We start from the raw sequence: 23,075 nt of genomic DNA, 5'->3' as shown, positions 1-23,075 counted from the left end.
GATCTTGGGATAATGTTGTGCCTTTATGAGGAAATATTGAACAAGTCGTCCATTCCAAGAGCTAACCTCTGAGCAAAAACAAGCTGCTCTCCAAAAACAGCAGTTCCTTCCCACTCCACTGGCCACTTGCCTCTCCCCATGAGAATTCAGCTTGTTTATTGTATGTAACAGACACTCATATTTTGACCTGATATTTGTTTTAAATCTGAATGTTAAACATTCCAACTGCACTCTCCCTCTCCACATCCAAAGACTTTCCAACAACTCACAGAATCATTTTTTATTCAATTTAGTTTTTACTGGTGTGTGTGGGCATGCAACTCCTCACGGCTCATTTGGAAATTTTTGCTCATCTCACTGTGCAGGCATTAGCAGATATCCTGGCTGACAAGCCTGTTTTGAAATTGTACGCCAAACATTTCAAATTGCCTCACATTTTGGCAAGAAGAATTCCCAAATTATTCACATTTCTGGATGGATATGCAACTCTGTTGGCTTTCTATTGGCTCTTTTCTTGGCCGGTTGAAACTTCAAGTGACATCAGGCGCATGTTTGTGTTTTGATCTCCTTTTCAGTGATGGATCCTTTCCCTATGACTCTGTCCCCTGGCAACAAAACACCAACCAGCCCCCCGGGTCATTGTCTGTGGTCACAACAGTGTGGGGCGTGACCAATACATCACAGAGTCAGGTATGTTCATGCACGAACAGCATCCCGGTCTGTAAGTTCTGACACACAATCGCTGCTTGGCTTAGAAGTTTTGTCTGCTTAGTTTAATGGATATTTTATTTTCCTGTATTTGTTAAATCCAGGTGCTAGGTAACCCAATGGCAAATAGCAATAACCCCATGAATCCTGGAGGTAACCCAATGGGATCAGGTCTGTCTGCCAGCGCTGCAGGGCTCAACTCACCTCAGTTCAATGCTCAGCAGCAACAGTTTCCAAATAAAGGAGGCTCCAACCAAGCGTACATGCAGCAGGGCATGTATGGTAGGCCCGGCTACCCCGGAGGTCCTGGGGGATACAGCGGGAGGTAAGAGGCTGGATGGATACCACTCTCATTTTTAAAAAATCAAGCAATAAAATTTACAATAATGATTAAAACATATGTTTTTTACAGTTACTCCGGAGGCCCAAACCCTCCTCCAGGAGGTATGGGATTGACCTCCCACACACGTCCTCCTGGTGACTTTACTCAACCAGCTGCGGCCGCTGCAGCTGCTGCTGTCGCCGCCGCTGCTGCTACGGCAACGGCCACAGCAACGGCCACGGTGGCAGCTCTGCAGGAAACCCAGAATAAAGATATGAACCAGTATGGACAGGTACAGTACACATTACAGCTGTGACCATCAAACAGGCTGTACTATACAGATATACACAGAAATCTATCATCCAACCACATGCCTGAGACCCTAAATGATCATGTTAAACACTGAAATCTGCTGTTTTGCCTCCAGATGTGTTCTTCGTTCCAAATGGGTCCCGCGCAGGCCTACAATAGCCAGTTCATGAACCAGCCAGGCCCACGAGGCCCCCCTGGAGGAATGAATCCAGCAAGCATGGGATCAGCCATGAACAACCCCAATATGAGTGGGCCTCCCATGGGCATGAACCAGGCTCGGACCCCAGGCATGGTGCCTTTCGGGGCTCACGGCCAAAGGATGCCTCAGCAAGGGTATCCCGGAGGACCACGACAGGGCATGCCCATGCAGGGGATGAAGAGGCCATATCCTGGGGAGGTGAGTGGAAAGATCTGATGATTCAAAACAATCTGGCGCTATTTGCCTTCAGGCTCAAAGCCAACACTGCTTTCGCAAGTCAATTGTTTTGCATCTTTGCCTGTTTGGTAATTTACTGGCACCATATGGGTGTCACAAAAACATCTACAAACCCTATTTTGCATTTAGTTGTGACAGATATGAGGACCATTTCATTTTTATTTATTGGAAAAATAGACTCTGCACCCTAGATATAAATAATTATATTTAATTATATCTAGTAATTACCAAGGTGGCATTTCGAGCGTAAAGAGCCATAGTAGTAATTAAATGCATATTCATGGATTAGCATTATCTTGTTAGCGGACACCTTTATGTCTTCTTTCTTATATTCTTCTGTCTAGCACCTTGTACTTATAGTCTGGATGTGTGTGCTTTTGTAAATATTTTTTGCAAGGTTTTTTTTCACTGGATAAATAAGGACTTGAATTTAGCAAATAGACATGTTTATGTGAATTGTACATTAGAGACATAAAAAAGTGTTTTCAAATATGCAGAAGAGAAGAACAGCAGTTAATAGGTTTTTTAATAGGAACGAGTCCTGAAACCTGGAAATGAGTTAGTATTTCAATGTGTTTTATATTCATGTGTTCTTGGTTAGCTGCCTGAAATATGGTGTGTTGTTAACACAAGCTTAAGAGACCCACATGTTAATTCTGCGTCATAAGTGAACTTTGAAGCTTTTATGTGATTAAAAAAGATGGTTACTAACTAGTGCATTAATGAGACTATAGAATATACATGCCAAACATGGCTTCACAGCCTTAATGTGGAGACAGAGTTAAGTCAGTTGAACATGGTGAAGTTTGTTTATAACTTAATGTTAGTTTTTTCTTTGGGTGATTGCATTTGGTCTTCAAAAATCCTATTTTGCTCGATCAAACGTGCAAGTATCATAAACCTTTATTTTCCACAGAGCTAATTTACTAATTCAAAATCCCTTTTTAAAAATGAAACCAGGGAGATGTTCAGCAATGCCGAAGCCAACACACTTAGCTACTGAGATAAAAACACTGAACCTGCTTAATCTACCATCAACAGTACATTTGAGATAATATTTATTAAAATTTAGGGTGCTATGTATTTTTTATTATGGAAGTGCATGTGTTTCATGGAAATTAATTCTACCTCCATTTCACCTGTTGCTGCCTCATGTGATCAGTCATTACTGAATTTTGCCCCAACTCCACCTGCTGTTCTGTATTTATCCTGCTAATAATGTATTTAGCCGTCGTCTGCAACATCTGCAGCCCAAAAATCTTGGTTCGTGTTTGCATATGTGCCTTATTTTGGAAAAAATAGAGCCCTAATTGTCATGTATCACCTAAAACATGCTTTTTCCTTTCACTTACTTTGTCCAGGGGAGTTACGGTGGTCAGCAGTATGGGCCGAACAGTCAGTTCCCACCACAGCAAGGGCAGTACCCGCCATCAAACACCTCCAGACCGCTGCCATCTCCTAACTACCCCAGCCAGAGGATGCCAGGGCAGCAGGGCCAAGGGCAGTACCCACCTGGCATGCCCATGAGCCAGTACTACAAGGTTTGTTAACCCACATCATTCATCCATTTATCTACTTTCTACTCCTACACGGGGTCACAAGGGCAGCTTGAGCCTTTCCCAGCATGCACTGTGCCTAAAGGCAGGGCCAGACAGATCACTTTGAGATTTAACGCACATTTTGGAACAAACTGCGTGCTATATTCCTGGAGTATTAATGATCTATATGAAATATATATATCAATTTGTTTATGTCTTTACAGCAAGAGCCCTTCAATGGTCAGAGCACCAACTTCTCTGGAGGCGGATACTCCTACAGCCAAGGCAACGGGGTATGTTTTCAGAAAGATCTTTGTGCTACATTTGACCTCGTCATGTATGTGAAATACAGATGTTTTCATTATTGCACTTTCCTGCCTTTTACAGCCCCCGAGGCCCGGTAACTACCCCCACTCCCCGGTCCCTGGAAACCCCACACCCCCTATGACCCCAGGAAGTAGTATTCCTCCGTACCTGTCGCCAAACCAGGATGTGAAGCCCCCGTTTCCACCCGACATGAAACCAAATATGACCGCACTTCCACCCCCTCCAAGTGAGTACCCCAGCAGATATCTGGTGCATTGTTTGACTTCACTGGGGTTTAAAAGTTGACCCTTTCTGTTTATCTTCTCTTCCAGCTAACCCTAATGAGGAGCTGCGGCTGACGTTCCCAGTCAGGGATGGAGTGGTGCTGGAGCCGTTCCGCTTGGAGCACAACCTGGCTGTCAGTAACCACGTCTTCCACCTCCGACCCTCCGTCCACCAGACACTCATGTGGAGGTACGACCACCAAGCAGGCCTCCGCTTCTGTTATAATTGCTCAGCTGTCTCATACGAAGAGAAAACTTCTTTGACTGAATATTAGGAATATACGTTCTCTAATACAGTCAGAGATTGAGATTATTTTTAGATAAATGCTCAATGACACACAGATTTTGTGCTTTGTTTTTCTGAATATTATCACTTTCTGCTGACTCTTCTGTGGTTGTTTCACTCCCATAGGTCAGATCTTGAGCTCCAGTTTAAGTGCTACCACCATGAAGACAGGCAGATGAACACCAACTGGCCCGCCTCCGTCCAGGTCAGCGTCAACGCCACGCCCCTCACCATCGAGAGAGGAGACAACAAAACCTCCCACAAACCCCTGCACCTGAAGCACGTATGCCAACCTGGAAGAAACACCATCCAGATTACAGTCACCGCCTGCTGCTGTGTGAGTACAAACTATCAGTGCAGGATAACTTCTAACGGAAATGTAATTATTTCATTCAACAGAAAGATCAGCAGCAATGATTTTCACACAGATGATTGAACTTAATGTACGAGTTGATTTTCTGTTTATTTTAATGTCCTCGTGTTGCTTCGCAGTCCCACCTGTTTGTGCTGCAGCTGGTCCACAGGCCATCTGTGCGATCCGTCCTCCAGGGGCTCCTGAAGAAAAGGCTCCTTCCTGCAGAACACTGCATCACCAAGGGTATGTCTCCATTTGTCTCTTGGTGTTGTTAATATGCATAAGGATGTCTTAATTACACAAGCTTGCACCTGTTTCTCTTTACGCTGTACTTTAAAATAGATATCGAAGTACACCTGCGAGTGTTTACAAAGTGTCTGAAACACTGTCCTCTTTTCAGTTAAGAGGAACTTCAGCAGCGTGGCGGCCTCGGCAGGCAGCACCACTCTGAACGGGGAAGACGGTGTGGAGCAGACGGCCATTAAAGTGTCGCTGAAATGTCCCATTACCTTCCGACGCATCCAGCTACCCGCGCGAGGGCATGACTGCAAACATGTCCAGGTTTGTTTAGACTTAAAGAAACGTTAAAACCCTAACCCGAAGCGTTAAAATAAATGTTTACTTACAATTGTGTCACGTCTTTCATGAGCATTTGTAATGTTCTCCACAGTGCTTCGATCTGGAGTCCTACTTGCAGCTCAACTGTGAGAGGGGAACATGGAGGTGTCCTGTGTGCAAGTAAGTAAAGCGTTGTTTTGGGGGTTTTTTTCAGGTGAAGGATGATAAGATTACCATATAAGTAGGGCCTCCAATAGATTATATTTAATGTTTTATCTCTACTTTTTAAATATTTTATTTTAATTTCAATAAGAAAAGAGACACAACACTGAGGAAGTTAACAAAAGGAGCACTAACCACCTCCTCCCATCGCTCCCTACAAACATAGGGAACAGAGGGTAGAAAAAAATCACCAAAAAACCCCAACAAAAACCACTGCACTCTGCTACGTGTTTCCGTTGTCATCCTGTGATAAATTTACATTTTATTGTGAAAAGTGTATAAAGACAAATGTTCAACGAAGAGTAAAAGTCATGAGGTGTCATGAGGGTCCTCTCTGTGGTGTGGTATAATCAAGAAAGGGTTGCCATATCCATTTAACGATTTCTCTCTCCTTTCAGTAAAACAGCATTATTAGAAGGTCTGGAGGTGGACCAGTACATGTGGGGAATCCTTAATGCCATCCAAAAGTATGTTTCCTCTTTTTGTTCTGCTAAATCCACCTAAAACTTTGAATCTGTGTTCCAACATTAAGACAACACTTTCTTTGTTAACAGTTCAGAGTTCGAGGAGGTCACTATAGACCCTACGTGTAGCTGGCGACCGGTCCCCATCAAGTCAGAGCTACACATCAAAGAGGACCCCGATGGCCCACTGGCCAAGCGCTTTAAGACCATGAGCCCGAGTCAGATGACCATGCCCAATGTGATGGAGATGATCGCCCAGCTAGGGCCCGGCCCAGGACCTGGACCGGGACCCGTACTGGGCCCCAGCCCCTACCCACCACACCCTAGTCAACATCCCAGTGGCAACGGGGGAGATTACCCTGGAGCAGGTAAAGAGAAGCAGCCAGGCTCCGACTGCGTAGATAAATAACAAGATAGTCAGCTCATTTGTTGGAAAAGTGAGCTGTTTTGCACTTTATAGCAGGAACTACTGATGTGTCTCTGGTGCATTAAACAAAGCAACAGCCTCAAGGAGAGTTTTGTGCTGAACCTGTTTTAAAATATTGTAAGCTCATTGCTCTGATAAATGTTTCATAACAGTGAAAAAAGTGGAACGTGTGTATCCCCTTATGTAACCACTTTGAAAAGATAACTTTTTGCAACAGCAGAGATTCATTAGACAAGTCAGCAAGGCCAGACTGCAGTTAGCCTTTTGACAAAAGTGCTGTTTTTGTCCTTCAAGGCAACAGTTACCACGGCCAAGGGAACTTTGACTTCCCTCATGGGAACCCCTCTGGTGGTGGAGTTGGAGGAGGAGGTCCCCCAATGAATGACTTCATCCATGGCCCCCAGCTCTCACACCCTCCAGATGGACCTGGTGGTCTCCTCCCGCAGGATAAGCCCCTGAACCACGGCATGAATGATGCAGTAAGTAGGGTCGACTCCCAGGGCTGCTTTCTTTTGCATCCCACTTTACCAATAAAGTTTGGGAACAGTATATTATGTAGTTGTCTCAAAGGCCCAGTGTGTAGGATTTAGGACTTTATACAGTCAGAAAAGCAATATGTTATTAAGAATGTTTTCTTTTGTGTTTAATCACCTGAAAATAAGAACCGTGTTTCCATTACCTTGGAATGAGCTGTTTTTATCTGCATAAGGAGGGGATTCTTATTCACAGAGATCACCATGTTCCCTGACTTCCTTCTACAATAGCACAGAAAGGACAAATCAAACACCGGCTCTAGAATTTAGAAACCTCTGCGAATAATTCAGCACCTGATAAAAATGTCCTGAATGTCTAGATCTTAAGTTCTCAGAGAAAAAATGTGAGCACACATTAGTAGGTTCTGGGCGAGCAACTCATCTGCGACATATCAGCGGAGGAGAAACACTGGCTTGTAACATAAAACTACTCCATTCAGTGTTTAAAGCACCTGGTCAGTTTGTTTTTGAGAGGAGGAGACTGCTGCGGATAACTCACCTCCTGGTAAAAACCTCCTAAACAATCACACTGAAGTAATTCTGGGAGACGTTTCAGCTGGTTGCAATCTGCAGTCTTCACCACTAGATGCCAATAAATCCCCCTAAATCTTACACACTGGACCTTCAAATTAGGATTATGTCTCATGTGACTTTTAGGCTTTTCTCTTCTGCCAAGTTATTTTATCCTGTAGCATAATTTGGTAACTTAGTATGCAGAAGAACAATCTGCGGCGTACTATAAAAAGAGGCTCACATTTGTTATCTGTACGAGGTGCAGCCGGTGCCTCTAGCCAGCATGTGTGCTCGGTCATGCTCACATGCTCATGTCGCCGTATAATGTTGCAGCTGTACATGTCTGCTTATCACAGCTTCCATTTAGGCCTGTTCCATATTATTCACGCTGGAACTCATTTCGCTTTTCCTCTCTTTCCTCCCATGCATCCCCTCCCTCCTCCTCCCCTCTTTAACACTCTCTGTGTCTTCCTCCTTATTTCTCACTCTCCACCCTCTCTCGCTTTCTGTCTCCCTCTCGCACCTGCAGATGTCCCATCCCGATCAGTCCCATAACTCCATGCAGCAGAGCTTGCATGCGTCTCCCCACCCTGGCAGCCAATCAGGGCCTCCCTTACATCACAGTGGCCAGTCAGGGCAGCCCTTGCATCACAGTGGCCAACCATCGCAGCCGCCTCGCCAGTCGCAGCCTCAACCGCAGCCTCAGCCTCAGCAGCCGCCTCAGCAGCAGCCTGGGCAGAACAGTCACCCCCACAGCGATCTGAACTTTAACCCCTCCTCAGATGGTCAGATGGGTCAGGGCGCCCAGGATATGCCTGAACCCTCCCTGGATGTAAGTGTGCCCGCTTTGGGCACCCAAAGCTACCTGTTAACAGCTAAAATTGTCTGCTACTGCTGCTCTCATCTCTTTGCTATGTTTGTGTTTGACTCTCAATTTGCTTGTTTACGTGGCTTCAACAGACACTTGAGCAAGACTCAAAGTCGTCCAGCATCAGAAAGTTCAAATGTTTTCAGGTTGTTTAGCCTCGCCGCTCATTGTCTCTTTCTGCTTTTTATCCACAGCTGCTTCCAGAGCTGGCCAACCCGGACGAGTTACTATCATATCTGGACCCCCCCGACCTCCCTGCCAACAGCAACGACGACCTTCTCTCCCTTTTCGAGAACAACTAGCCCTTCACCTCCACTAAAAAAAACCCTCCTGCACCCACAGGAGCCGTGATGTGTTTGACTGTCCGTCCACAGACACCTCACTGACCTCCTGTCGATACTTCAAGCGGCTTCCTATGCCCACACACGCGCACACACACAGTCTTTCACAGATGTGTGGCATGGGAGCACGGCTGAACAGAGGCACCTGTTTGGGAACTCCAAGGGAGAAAGCAGGAATGCCGGTCCCTTTTTTCTCCCCCCACACTCCCTTTTTTCCTCCTGTAAAGATTCCACGCACCAGTTCCACCGCCTCTGACTCGAAACACACCATTTACAGCCATGTTGGCGGGCACTAAAGTGATATTATATATATACATATATGATATTTGTGACTTTTAAACTGAAAACTGTGCAGCTATAATCATCATGTGTAAACAACACGGAGGAGACAGGAGCCTTTGTGGGCTCTAAGTGTTGTAGCTTTGTTTTTTTGTTGTTTTTTTTTTGTTTGTTTTTTGTCATTTTCCTTTTGTGAAAAAAAAACATTGTCTTGTAAGAGTGTTTTTATCCTATTTGAAATGTGTTCTTCCAAAACTTTGGCACATGCCGTGCCCCGCTGATCCCCCCCCCCAGTGTGTGTGTTGAATAACTGGAACTCTTCAGAATCAGAGCACTGAAAGGACGAGCTAAAATGTCCCGAGTGTCAACAGAGGAAACGAGCGCACATTGTGCAATTTAGTGTGTGTGAGTGTGTCCGTGTGTGTATATACGTGTGTCTGTTTACGCGTCTTCTTTTGTTTGCCTGCGAGCGTTTGTGAAAGACAGCGGGGGAGGGAAAGTCTGAGACAGAGGAGGGAAGGGAAATATTGAATGGAAGAAAGATAAAACACTTTAAGAGCTTTCTCTGTACTTTTTCTCCTCCCGCGGTCGTTCTTGTGTATTTATTGTAAATGTTTCGCTCTTCCTTATCAAATTCAGCACCATTTTGTTCACAAGTGCATGTGTGCCAATGGCTCCTGTTGTCTTTGTCCAGCCTAAACGTGCTTGATCAAATAATTTTCTCTCTTGTCTTTATATTTATTATTTCAAATTCATCAGTTTTTTTTTTGTTTTTTTAATTGTCATCCTTTTTATGTGTTTTATCTTTGTCCCACAAAGTAATCAGAAACACATCACCAAAGTTCTCCTATATGGTTTTTATAAGGGGTCGGGCCTGAGCAGGATTTCAACATCCTACAGAAGTTTTTAAATCACTGTGTTTTATAGAAACGTCTGTGTGATTGTTCCGAAATTTCCTTTTGTCGTTTTGTTACTGTTGAACTGCATCTTTTTTGGGAAAAAAAACATCCTGCATGATCCAACAGTGTTTCCAGAGCTGTTGTATATACCCTTTGTGAATACTTTGTGACTGTACAGTACTGTACCTATCTATTACTGGCAACTACATGGTACTGTATGTGTGTCAAGGACTATACGCACACTCACACACACACTTACAAACACACACAGACTCCTTTATAACCAGTCCAATATTGTAACAAATTGATCCAAATGCACTCTCACAGGCCTTGTATTGAGTCCTTGTGTGTTGTTTTCCATCACCCTGTGACAATGCATCAATGAAAAGGCATATTCAAGTTGCTCAGCAGGCACGTTTTAAGAGTTATTTTTATTTTTTCTTTATGTATAAGAATTGGTCACCTTTCAATTTGTTTGTTTTTTTGTCTAAATAATTGTTAATGCAGCTTCGAGGTCCAGATTTCTCCAAAATAGTGGTTCAATATCATTGGAATAAGTGACCTCGTCCTTTTTATTTAAAGTGAGAATGTGCAAAAATGTCCTCAGAATTGCTTTGACTCCTGATCATGAGCTTTTGATAACCATACCTAGCAAAAGTGTGTATTTTCATCACATTTGATATTGTTTTAAGTTATTGATTTTGTCCAGTGTTTTTTAAGTATAATTTGGTTTACACAGTTTCATGCAGTACAGTCAATGAATTTAAATATACTGTATGTTGTTGGATAAAAGTTCCCCCATATTTGAGATTTGTAATTTGTTTGAAGAACCAAATATGGCTTTTACTGATCTTCAAAAATGGATCACCTGCATTTAAGACAGTTGAAGGATCAGATGTTGTATGTGTTTGTTTATATGTTTGTTAAAGACAATGCACTGCCGCATTGGGATGTTTTATTTCCCTACACAGCGTGTAACTGTAACCGCAACCTTTCACGAAATCACGTCTACTAATTTGACACAAATTGTACTGTCTGATTGCAGACGTTGGAAATTGAGGATTTAAAAGAGAATGCAATTAATATTGTAAAATGGAATTTGGGGGAGATCCCCCCCCTCCTGTTTGCATACAAGGGGAGGTTGTGGCAGAGGGTTGGGGATGGGGTTTGGGATGTAAGGGATACGTGTATATAATGTAAATGACAAATAGAGACACGTTAACAGAAATGTATTCATTTTCTCCAGGGGGAGTGTGCATAGTGTATTTAGAATTTGTAAAGCTTGCATCCTCCTGTCAGACATTGAATTGGCAAAATGAGTCTGTGTTCGATTGCGTCTGTGCAGACCTCTAACCACGCCTGTTCATTTATGGAAGATACTTTATGTACCCCTCCACGGGGGATTCCAAGAAAAAAAAAGACATTTTTCCTTTGTGTAATATTAAACTTCTGTGTATTTCTCTATTACCTGTGTACTTTATAAAGGTGCTACAAAATTATTAAAACCTTTTGAGGTATAATTGGGACTTGGAGACGTTGAGCTTTTAGTGGCTCTTAAGGGTTGTTTCCAAATTTACAGTTTGTAAAAAAGATTTTGTCAAATTTATAATTTTTATGCAATTTGGCAAAAACATGCTATAAAGGTACAATCTGAAGTGATTGGCACAACAGGTGGCAGTTGTCTCTTTGGTTTTGTACATCCTATGTACAATCATTTCATATTCTAAACTGGTCAGAAAAACATTGTGATTTTTAGTCTTGCAAATCTGTATGTAGTTAGATGACGTGACATCCTAATATTTATCTAATAAATATGTATTCAGATGAAACACAGTTAATGGCCTTTTGTGTCTTTTGACATACAAATTACAACCAGATTATACTAACCCATTACATATTCCACAAAAAGATTTTAAAGAAAGGACTGTAATTTTGTGCTACACAATCCATAGAATACCTGCAGTACTAAACTGTATAATTTGAAATTAAAATAGTGTAAAATGTCTTTACACATGTTAATAGTAGTACAGTGGAAAAAAACACGTGGATCGTAGATTAGTTATTAGAAACACAGCTGACAGGACAAAGTCTCTGCTGTCTGTTTCACCATTTAAATAATTAGGCAATCTACAAGCTATTAGTAAAAGGGGCATTAATAAATATAGGTTAGCAACAAGTTATCTTGGGAACTTGGGAGAAAAAAGCAAATAATCACTTGTTGCAGATTGGAGCTTCATCGTTGATTGTGATTGATTCAAGAAGCTTTAGGCTAAGCATTCCAGTAAAACAAAACACAAGCAATCATACTCTTATTTTATCGCTTAGTTCAACGTAACTGAGATCACAACACTGTCACAAATGATACTGATGATAAAGGTCCCTCTTGCTTTGAATCTGTGCGGTTAACAAATAATTAAAAGAATCATGCATTTGCAGTTTTAAAAGCATCGCTGTGGGTCAAAGTTTAATGTGTTTTTGGGAAAGAAACATTAAAGCTAAAAACTGTGATCATTTTGAACAGATTTATAAATAATTTTCAGCATGCCCCTTCTGTCTATATATATATATATATATATATATATATATATATATAGTTTCACTTTAAGTATGACCACTTTACCAGGAAGCCTATTTCCACTAGTGATGAAACAAAGGATCTTATAAGTCATTATAATGAGAAACGTTCTCAAAATGATTTACTAACTCAAAATAATGTACTTTCCACAGCCCTGTACCTGAGCAGACATGAATGCAGGAAGGTATTGCACCACAACACATTTTTTAAAATAAGTATTCAAATTATATCATCACAGTGAGTAGCAGGAGCTGTGCAGGTAGATTACAAAAAAATCCCAATAAAAATCCAGTTTGTAAAGCAACATAATAATGAAAAACGCTAAGACGGGTGAAAATTTCACTATAATACATCCATGGTGAATACTCTCGTAAGGCACTGTACATCCGGAACCTCCCACGTGGTGTCGCTGTTTTACCACCGCGCGCGCTGACTCTCAGCCCGTGACGTCACTGTAAACACGGCTAGCATGGCCTGCCGGTCTTCCTCGGCCTGTCAGCTGAGCACCGATGATGTTTCAAATAAAAAGCCACATGAGGTACAGCGCGCCGGGGATCGCCGCCGCGAAGCTGTTTTCGTCCGGACCCACCAAGAACCCCGTCGTGTTTCTGGACATCGAGGCGGACGGCGAGCCTCTGGGCAGGATAATCATTGAGGTAGCTGGTTAGCGTTAGCCTCTCTCAAAGACTTTGGTCTCAGCTGCAGCATGTCCTCAAATATGCACAGATAGAGGCATCGGTTTAAGTTTGATTTTTTTCTTGCAGTTGAATGCAGATGTGGTGCCAAAGACTGCAGGTATGTTTAACCGTGATTCTCTAAACACAAGCTGCGAAATATCCGGAGTGTATTGAATTCATAATTTAAAGAGCTCGTAAACTCTGAAAGAGTTGTGTATAATATTAATGCAACAACTAAGACAACTAATATTTTCACAGCAAACTTCAGAGCCCTGTGCACCGGGGAGCCCGGCTTTGGATTCAAAGGATCAGTGTTTCACAGGATCATACCTGAGTTCATGTGTCAGGTGAGATTTACAGTGAAGGTGGTGCATGCAAAGTAGTGTTTGCCATTTTTGTCTATTTCTGCGTTTCCTTTTATAGGGGGGAGATTTCACCAACCACAACGGCACAGGAGGGAAGTCTATATATGGGAAGACTTTCAAAGATGAAAACTTCAAATTAAAACACACTGGTCCAGGTACGTCTACAAGCATGCACTTCTTTATCTCTGTTTAAAGGATAAACCAAATGTCTTTATCCATCCATATAGGTTTGTATTCATATCTATATGCTAATTAAACTGTTGTAAGTTACACACTACATGACACAACACTGTCATTTATGTGGTGGCTGGAAGTGTATCAGTGTGATAAAATCAGTGAAACAATTTGACAATGAATTGAATAGGAGATTAAAAGAAAATTAATCAACAATCCTGATTAATAATAATTAAAGGTGCATTGTGTAGATATTAGCAGAAATGGAATAAAACACAATTAATGTTTTCTTTAGTGAAAAATTGCATAATTCTTTTTTTGTTTGTTTGTTTTTTAACCGGTTTAAATAAGTGTGTGTGTGTGTGTGTGTGTGTGTGAGAGAGACCAAGTTTTTATTGCTTTTGACCATTGTTTTTTTTTTTTTTATTCAATTCGGAAATACAATTCACATAAAAGTGCATTAACAGAAATTAGAGTAATATAGCTCATCCGTTCAGTATGGGTTAGTAGAACAATGAACACTGATTCAAACTTTGAGAAGTTTCAGCTGGTTGCAATCTGCAGTCCTCACTGCTAGATGCCACTAAATCCTACACACTGCTCCTTTAAGTTAAGTAATTTATCAAGCAAAGATGTGAAGCGTTCTCTTATTCCAGTATCTCAAATGTGGGGATTTTATCACCATTTGCTGACATTTGGAAAATGAAATGACTAGTCCATAAAAAATATCAGTAAGGAAAAAGACTGAAAACTGTTGCTCTTAATTATGACATATATTTTACTTCCCAGCATTCCTTACAGTATCATTTTCCAGTTTCATATCTTTAAATATATAGCTGCCTGTCTCCACTAGATGGCAGTGCCTAATTTCATGCAGCACTAAAAACACTGGCTATATAGATTTTATAATCCCCAGGTGAATGACCTACTTTTTAGAGTGTCAGCATGCACTAATCAAAATAACTACTTTCTTGAATAAACTTAATCCACAGGCTGATTATGTTGTTCTTCTTTTTAAAGCGTGGTATTATCACAGTTTGCATTTCAGGAAAGAAAAACAGGCCTTAAACCACAACAGTTAGACACAGACTCCAGGCATGCTTTTCTTTTGCAACAGCTAAATGGTATCAGGCCAGCGATAAAAGGAGGTCAAGATCTTGTTGACTGCATCACGTTTAATTGATTTACTTGTTTTGATCTCTGCAGGAACTCTTTCAATGGCAAATTCAGGGCCAAACACCAACGGCTCCCAGTTCTTTATCTGTACGACTAAAACAGAGTGGTAAATACTTTAAAGACCTTTTTAATGAGTCATCTAAGCTCTGCCACTCACCACATTCAAATCCAGTCACTGACCAGTTGCTGAAGTCCTGCTTTTTCTCTGTTATCGACAGGCTTGATGGTAAACACGTAGTGTTTGGTCAGGTGAAGGACGGCATGGACGTGGTCACCAAGATGGAATCCTTTGGTTTGCACGACGGTGGTGTGATTAAGAAAATTGTCATCAGTGACTGTGGGGAGATCAAATAACACCCAGAGTCACACGTGGACTTCTGTCGGATGACTCGGACCGATTTTGGTATTTACTTTATATTTCATCCTGGGTTCATGGCACTTTCAAGGACTAACTGTCACGGGTGATTCTCTTCTATAATCGGATGTTTTTACTGTTGATGATGTTCGAAGAGATCTTGCTATTTAAATTTTGAACTTGACCCATCTCCTTTGTATATAGGCACTAAATCATCCACTATGTGAAATGATCTTATAAGGCAATTACTCTCCATTTACTGCCAATTAAAATGTTTTCAGATTTTACCAGCTCTAGTTTTAGAACAGGACATTTGTTCTCATGTGCCACCGACTCGCTGGTTTTTAAAGCTTCCTGGAAGTTGATCCGGCATCTTTTTTTAGACACCGGTTTTCCAGCACGACTGACTTCCTGTTCATCGGAGCAGGATGTGACATCATGTGACATCCACCTACAGTGGAGCTGAAATATCGCATGAATGCAGCTGACAGATGATAGAACCGCTGGCTCCAGCTTCATTGGATACAGTGAATGCAGATGATTTAATCTCCTGGAGCCGTAAAGGAACCTGAAAATGTCTTTAGCTTGTATGTGGGCTGCTCTTCCCTCGCTGCCTCTTTATTTGAAACGCAGAATGTCTGTAGGAGAGACAGAGAAAAGGAGGCCAGGACATGTCTGAGAGCCAGAGACTGGGTGGTGCTGCTTATCGAGCTAATACTTTATGAAAGTAAATAATGAAGCGACGTGAAAAAGCAGCTCTTGCTCCTAAATGAAACCATATGCGCGCTGACCTTCCACCGTTTGTTTGAATTCTCAGATTACATTGTTGCTATAGAGACCTCTCAGCTCTCGCTCTGTTTGAGCAAGCGATGTTGTAACAAACTTGATATAATTTGGGTCCCCACCCTCTGGTTTAGTTTTAGTTATTTGGAATGCATGGCCAATATTGTGTATGGAAACTTGGCTCGGGAGACGGCGGTGCTGTGGCCAACGTTTAGTACACATGCAGCACAATGACATCTTTACAACTGGTACAAGCTGGTTTCTTTTGCTGTAAACGTCTCATTTTATCACACAGCACCCAGCTGGTGTCCTTTTTGCCTTTCGGTTTTCCCATTCGAAGATTATCCGCAAAGTGTTGAAATCAAGACCTGTCAGCTGGATGTGTCTGTTATCTTTCAGCACTTTCACAGAAAGTGAAAAACAAGTTTTACAGGCCGACCCCTGTTCTGTGTTACACAACCACCATGAATAATCCATTAAAAAAGCCTCTTTATCATGATCTATACGCTCAGGGTTGCATTAGTCTTCTAGCTTGCACCAAAGACATGAAAATATATACTCTAAAGAATATTATACAGACAGGAGCTCTCAGAAAACAATGTGTTGCTTTTGGCTGAAATCAAACTCCGGAGCGAACACCTCCCAGTTACTGGTAACAACAATTCAGCAGAGGACCCAAACAAATGAAACCACATAATCCAAGCATTCCTAATTCAATATGACTTTAATTCATCAAACTCTTGACAGCACTAAAACACTAAAATGTTTTCCCAACTAACAAATAAGGCACATTTTGGAATGCCGTTTCATGGACATGAAAAACAGACCTGTGGTCTACTCTCGAAACCATGACTGTCCTTGTTTCCCCAAAATCATTGTCTTCCCTACCTCACGCCTGTGTTCTGTCCAATTCAAATATTACATTATTGCAATATTGCAATACAAACATCAACAGTAAAGAATACAAACATAACTTTCCAAGTTGACCACATAAGTGTTAACACATTACATTCAGTAAATATGTATTATTTGTAGAGGCTACACTAGCGGTAAATGAAATACTTCAAGATCATCAGAAACTGCTGATAATGTTAAAAACAATATGTACTGGAGCAAACTATTTAAATAAAGTATACATTGCACAAAATAATATTTCATCCAAAACCAAACACATGCACATGCAAACTCTAAAATAGTTCTTTGTCACACGCGCTTTCTTGACAAAAGTATACACTCCCTAAACTACTAATAACACATTTTATAATAGTTTCTTGTCATTGCTGCTTTAAGCAAACTACATCTCACAGTTTAACGTGCTTATACAGTGGTGAGTATCCGTCACTAATTAAGAAAACAAAAATCTGCATGTTAACACAATATATATCTTCATAATATTGTTTACAAAATGAATACATGCGCCTGTATGGATGTAAATGGCAGCTCGTAATTAGTTACATATAGCAACTGAATAACATTGTGGGTTATTCAACACTGATAACACCGTAAAACAGAACACAAAAAATACAATGGCTTATAATTGAGAAAGGGTATTAATTATGTACCAGCTTTTTTCATAATATTCTATGTAGACATCAATATTTCCTTCTTAGTGTAACTTTGTTGCATATTCTATACAAAAAGTGTTGTAAAAAATATCTCCATAAATATTTCTGCAGGATAACCCCTCAGATTATTGTAAAACATAAAGAAAAAAACTCCCAGCTTTGTTTATTTCTCAGCAACAGGCCCTTCTTCACACACAAAAAAGCTTCAATATTGCATAACACTTTAAAAGAGCTACTATCCTTGATAATGATGGCCATCAAATATATACATAAAACAGTCTTCTCTTTGTCAGGGAAATAACTCTTGAGTTTTTGCAGATTGCTTTAAAATTTTCAACATCTATTAAGTGTTCCAAAATACACATCTCATTCATAGAAAATAACAAATTTGAACTGAAAAGGTACTAGAAAAGTCAAGTATATGTAATTCAAGACGTTACATCTGAAGGCAGATTTTTTTTTTTTTTTCAAACGTATTGTATCAACTGCTTCCATTGGCTCTTGATTCGCCATTTAAAATGGCCGCCTCACAACATGTCTCTGGGCTGAATCTCCCGAACAAGATTTCTCATTATTCTGCCAGAACTCAGTGAATCACAACAACATTGTTACTTGTTTATGAGGTTAGTTCATAAGGCCTCATTGGTATCTATTCCTCTCACTACAGCCACATGATGTGGACAATAAGGTTCAGATGTAAAGACCTGGTAGGTTAGTGTCGTCACGCAGAGCAAAAGAAAGACGATGTTAACAGTAAGAAAAATAAGTTGTTCCCAACTAAAAGGAGAATCTTTCATTCAGATTTTTGTGGCATTATAGGTGTGCAAATTCCATCTTTTAAAGGGGCACTCCATCAATTTTACTCATTGAGTTCAGTTTACTTATCTCAGGGAGTAAGAACTACTCTGACTGTGAAAACATCTGTTTGTGTCATGTCTAAGGTCACATCCACACACACGTTTTCATCTCAGTAAGCTGTCAAAAACCATCTCTGTACATGTGAGCATTTTAGCACTCTTTAAGAAATGATCTCCATCCATACTAACGTGTTTTAACTAATTTTCGTAAGGTCTCTGTTTTAGGAATTTGGAAACATAGGAGTAGTGTGGACACTAGGCGTAAACTAGGGATGTCCCTAATGACTAATTTCCCGGATCTTTAAATTTAAGTCAAAACTTTGTCTAATCTATTAGTCTAAAAATCAGAAAACAGTCAAGACTGAGCACAAATTAATCTATAAGGTTAATCATTGTCCAAAATATTATATATATTATAAAAGCCATCCATTGACCAAATAGTAATTTAGCTGCTGCTGAAATGTGTGGCACATTATTCTACAAAACATGACACCAACTAACTAAACCAAAGTTGAGTAATAGCAGTAATTGGAAACAATATTCTTAGGGGAAAATAAATCTTAACGAGACATGCCTTTTTATTCCAAGAGCATGTTTACTGGGAGGACACAGTCACATAGAAAGCAGCCCATCCTACTGTAAAAAAAACAAAAAAGCCAGTCATGGGATTATGCAATAATATGTAATTCAGATGTATCCATTAATAATAAAACGTTTGACTGAGTAATAATTATAGTGCAGACCAGCGACGGTAGCAATGTTTAATCGACTAGTTGACTAATTGTGCACATCACCAGCATAAGCACAGCAAAAAGTATGCTTTCTGAAATGAAAATGCATTAGTGTGGATTAGGCCTGAGAAAAAAAAGGGTTTTAACCAAACAGAGGAAGTTGACTGAAAGATGCTACAACAACTTGAGAAAAGTAGGATCCAGCGTTTTGGAGCTTAAGCAATACTAGGGAATAAATGTATCTCAGCCTCTGCTGCACTGATTTCAACTATTCTTCAGTGTCACTTGCAAGCTTCCCAAGCTTGTAGATCTGCACTGGTTAATCAGTGGAGTGTCCCTTTGACTTTGGAATTTAGCAAAATTTCCCTAAACTGTAATGCACCATAATGAGCCACTGCAAACTCTCCCACTAGGGCGAGTGACCATGTATATTTTTTGACAAAACCCACAGTTCCTTTGATAAACACAACTACAATAGATAAAAGAAACAAAGAGTGAGGTCCACAGTTTCATCGCGACTCCGTTCTGTTGTGAGGATCGACTAAGAAATAACATCTTTGTGGATATTCCATGACAACAGACCGCAGTAGGATTGTTATTGCCAGCTGGAAATGCTGTTTCAGCCCGTGCCTCCAACTCAGCAAACTGTGTTGGAGCGAACACCCACCGTGCCAGTTCAAACTAATAGAGGAACTGTATCGTTTTCTTGTCCTTTGTCACATCTTGAACCTGCATTAAACTTACTATGCATCACAGTTACCACTTGCACGTATGCTGCTCTGTCTCGGAGCCTATCCCTACGTGACTTTTCCCAATTTCAATTGGCCTCCTCGTCCTGTTACTTCAGAATGATTTCAGTCTTTTTAAGGCACATACAGTTTGTTACAGTATCAAATATAGTCAACCAGCTTTTATAAGGCTAGAAATACAATACATATAAAATCATTCACAATTCCTATGATAAGGTTCCTTTAAAGGTGTCAAAACTACATTAATTTCCTCTGTAGTGCTTTAGATCTGCACATTGATACATTATGTAAACAGGATGTGTACTTCTCTTCCTTTAAAGATGTTGGTATATAATAGTAGGCACTTATATTTTCATAAAAAGTAATATAAGTGTAAACTTAATTCATCATCACTTTCAATATATCCTTAAATCTTCAGCATCACCACATCACAAGTCAGCCCTCTGATATTTAAATCTTATTTTTTCTCTCAGTCAACCTGAAAATCATTGCAATTCTGCAAAACTTCACTTTCGTCTAGACTCTCTTTACACTCCAATCAACCTTTTGGACTTTGTTTTTAAGGGTGCAAGCTCTGTAGAAAGTTAAGACTGACAGCTTGGCTGCAATTAATGATTATTTTCATCATTAATTAATCTGTTGCTTATTTTATCGATTAGTTGTTTTGTCTAAACAATGTCAGAAAATGGTGAAAATGTCAATCAGTGTTTCCTAAAGCCCAAGATACGTCCTCAAATGTCTTGTTTTGTCCATTACCGAAAGATATTCAGTTAACTGTCATAGAGGAGTAAAGAAACCAAAAAATAATAAAATTTAAGAATTACAAAGAAAATTACTCATCAATTATCGATTATCAATTATGCCTATCATACACTATAAGACTCTGAAAATATTCCACAAAATACTTTTAAAAGACTTACATCTGACACCCTCTCACATCCAAAGACAATTTGAGTTTTTAGTCACACAATGTAACATTTTGCAAAGACTGGAAATCTTGCAGCATATGTTCTTGCACCTTCCAGGAGTCCCTCACATTTTTACTGTCTACCTAGGTAGCTGCTTCCTGTTTGGTGCTGGAGAGAGCGCAGCTATTGGTTGTTGACAATGTTCTTGTCATTGAAATTTGGTATTTCACAAGCCAAGACTAAAAACTTGAAACGTCATGAGAAGAAAAACTTTGAAGACACCTTGGGCTGAGTTTAACGACCACCTTACACCAAACGGTCAAGATCATGGGAGCACACCTCGACTGAGGTAAAACTCTCATGGTTTTATTCCGACATTGGAAATTTGCCTGCAGCAGTGAAAATGCTTGAAAAGTTGTTTGGTGTAAGGTTGTCATCGGTTTAACAGTTGACAAGTAGTCAATTAATCGTTGCAGCTCTAGCTGCCAGACATCAACTGGCATTTCAAAGTAAACTCAATGTCTTTCTGACTCTCATTCAAATCAACATTTCCTTTGTAATTTACAAATTTTTGGATAAAATCTAACCAGACTTTACATGTGAACAGTTTAACCTTTAAAATCATGTTTCATAATTGCTTTGAAAAATTGAATATTCAACTCTGACAAGAAACTGTGTGGACGGCAAAAAACTTGATCGTAAAACTAGTGTTATTTCCTCGCAGCTCCTTCTCAGTTGACCTTCTTGCAATTTAAAATGAACACAACTTACCTATCAAACATCTGTCTAACACTATAGATAATTGAGAATTTGTGACAGCAAAAATACATGAGGAAGGGTGAATGAAACCTTATCTGTTAGCAACGCGCTAAATCTAAACGAGGAGCGACTGAACCTACAGTAGTTTCTAAAGACACGTGGAAGCAGTTACACAATAATGTGATTATACAAACATACAAAAAAACATTTCTTTATGTCCCAGTTAAAATTCAAATTGCACACTAGACAACAAGAAAATAAATAGGCCAAATGTAAGCTAGGGATGTATGGCACATTGTCCCTCAGTTAATTCACAGTTAATAAGATGTGCTGTTGACCCTAATACGGCAAGACATCAAAGGCCTCGTATACATTATACCATCGTGAGAGGCCCGGGTTAAACTTTCGTCACATTACCACACACTTCACTTGGCAGGGAAATGGAAGGCAGATCTCTGTAAACACAAAGCCAACAAACCCCAAGGTGAGGTAATCTATTGAGACCAATACTGTCAGTGACACCAATGATGCTAATTCATACATTACTAGCTGTTAATCATCGAGTTGGATCAATGGGGTTATGTGGCTTCTGAGGCACAAAAAAGTCACGGATTTTGGCAAAGTTCTTGTTTTTTTGAAGAGCACTTTTGAGAGATTGATCCTAAGTTAACATCTCATTCCTGGATGTAATCTTCAGTACTGTCATTGGAAAAAAGAAAGAATAATCTGTGTTCCACGGGTGGCTTAAAAGAGGGACAGAAAGGACTCAAGCTACTGTCTATTGTTAAGGCTTCTGAGAGAAGAGGGAGAAGACGTGAGGAGGAAAGGACGCCATGTGTGCAGAACAGGGATGAGGGAAACCTGGATGTGAAGGGGGAAAGTTAACAGCCTTGATGGAGGATGAGCAATAGGACGTGGGACACAAAAGTTGCTCTGTGACTCTGAATTAAGATGATTATTGCACACGGCGGCAGTAGTAGCCCAAGACTTTACATTTCTCGCACAGGTGTTGTGGGTGCTCCTTGCTCTGGTCAGAAACATCCAGGCCGTCCGGCTTCTCTAAAGGGCGCTGAGGAGACAAACAGAACCAATAATGAGTCATATGAAGCAAACCAAGCAGCACTCATAAACCTCTGAGTTATGCAAGCAGTTTCTTTGGCCTCCAACATTACGCCCATATTCTTCACAGACCAGACGTGTACTAAACACAATTAGTTGCAGAGATATGGCAACGCACCATCAGCTGTGGAAACTTTGCAGCACACTTTAACAACCTGGTATTAGAGAAAAAGATCCAATATGCATTTGATCATGATGGCCTGTATGGAAATATCAGACTGCTACAGCAATGGCTTTCTTGGAATCATTATCAAGGACGAAGGGGAATCTATCTCGGCCAGCAAGTTTCAAGCTTTTTTTAACAATCCGTCTGGGAAATTTTATTTCTCGTCTATTGTTCTTTTCTCGTTTGAGCTCTTTTACAAAAGTGCTATTTATTCCAAGTGGTCTAACTAAAGGAAAGCAGGTTACCATGGGTCACTACTAGGAGATATTTCAGTCGTCGCTAATGAGTCTGCCAGGAAGTGTTGAGACTTTACTATCGGTGCGTCAAAGACATTAGGTCCTTGAGGAAAGCAGAAAAATCTGATGTATATTTTATGGGGTCCCCTCAGCGGTTAGAAGGAACTGGGTTCAAGACTCTGTGCTGCAGGAATCTTCCCTGTTGAAGTGTCCTTGAGCAAGAAACTCA

At 40.5% G+C, this 23,075-nt stretch overlaps 3 protein-coding genes across 10 annotated transcripts in view; 2 read left to right on the top strand and 1 right to left on the bottom strand.

Moving 5' to 3' along the window:
• The window catches only part of zmiz1a (zinc finger, MIZ-type containing 1a), a 127,023-nt gene extending 115,908 nt beyond the window's left edge, over nucleotides 1-11,115 (top strand). For 7 of the 8 annotated variants that reach the window (XM_042501725.1, XM_042501727.1, XM_042501724.1 and 4 more), the window contains 17 exons: nucleotides 576-690; nucleotides 813-1,033; nucleotides 1,121-1,322; nucleotides 1,458-1,739; nucleotides 3,140-3,319; nucleotides 3,541-3,609; nucleotides 3,704-3,869; nucleotides 3,955-4,096; nucleotides 4,319-4,529; nucleotides 4,685-4,790; nucleotides 4,948-5,108; nucleotides 5,218-5,285; nucleotides 5,726-5,794; nucleotides 5,882-6,159; nucleotides 6,513-6,697; nucleotides 7,794-8,096; nucleotides 8,327-11,115. In XM_042501725.1, the coding sequence (XP_042357659.1) occupies nucleotides 576-690; nucleotides 813-1,033; nucleotides 1,121-1,322; nucleotides 1,458-1,739; nucleotides 3,140-3,319; nucleotides 3,541-3,609; nucleotides 3,704-3,869; nucleotides 3,955-4,096; nucleotides 4,319-4,529; nucleotides 4,685-4,790; nucleotides 4,948-5,108; nucleotides 5,218-5,285; nucleotides 5,726-5,794; nucleotides 5,882-6,159; nucleotides 6,513-6,697; nucleotides 7,794-8,096; nucleotides 8,327-8,434 (2,866 nt within the window). In that variant the 3' untranslated portion in view covers nucleotides 8,435-11,115. The remainder of the gene's footprint in view (nucleotides 1-575; nucleotides 691-812; nucleotides 1,034-1,120; nucleotides 1,323-1,457; nucleotides 1,740-3,139; nucleotides 3,320-3,540; nucleotides 3,610-3,703; nucleotides 3,870-3,954; nucleotides 4,097-4,318; nucleotides 4,530-4,684; nucleotides 4,791-4,947; nucleotides 5,109-5,217; nucleotides 5,286-5,725; nucleotides 5,795-5,881; nucleotides 6,160-6,512; nucleotides 6,698-7,793; nucleotides 8,097-8,326) is intronic. The other variant, XM_042501728.1, reaches the window with a different exon arrangement.
• Nucleotides 11,116-12,680: 1,565 nt separating this feature from the next.
• Nucleotides 12,681-20,048, top strand: ppifa (peptidylprolyl isomerase Fa). Its single transcript, XM_042501733.1, has 6 exons — nucleotides 12,681-12,882; nucleotides 12,991-13,021; nucleotides 13,162-13,250; nucleotides 13,327-13,423; nucleotides 14,649-14,724; nucleotides 14,837-20,048. Exons 1-6 carry the CDS (start codon nucleotides 12,736-12,738, stop codon nucleotides 14,970-14,972), a joined length of 576 nt encoding a protein of 191 aa, XP_042357667.1. The 5' UTR covers nucleotides 12,681-12,735; the 3' UTR covers nucleotides 14,973-20,048.
• Nucleotides 20,049-20,418: 370 nt separating this feature from the next.
• The window catches only part of zcchc24 (zinc finger, CCHC domain containing 24), a 41,818-nt gene continuing 39,161 nt past the window's right edge, over nucleotides 20,419-23,075 (bottom strand). The window contains exon 4 of the mRNA XM_042501723.1: nucleotides 20,419-22,394. Within this exon, the coding sequence (XP_042357657.1) occupies nucleotides 22,281-22,394 (114 nt within the window). The 3' untranslated portion in view covers nucleotides 20,419-22,280. The remainder of the gene's footprint in view (nucleotides 22,395-23,075) is intronic.

Source organism: Plectropomus leopardus, chromosome 15, assembly GCF_008729295.1.
Source record: "Plectropomus leopardus isolate mb chromosome 15, YSFRI_Pleo_2.0, whole genome shotgun sequence".
In the NCBI taxonomy this organism is placed as follows: Eukaryota; Metazoa; Chordata; class Actinopteri; order Perciformes; family Serranidae; genus Plectropomus; species Plectropomus leopardus.
The sequence above is the reverse complement of the archived record's forward strand: the minus strand, read 5'-3'. Positions and strand labels throughout refer to the sequence as shown.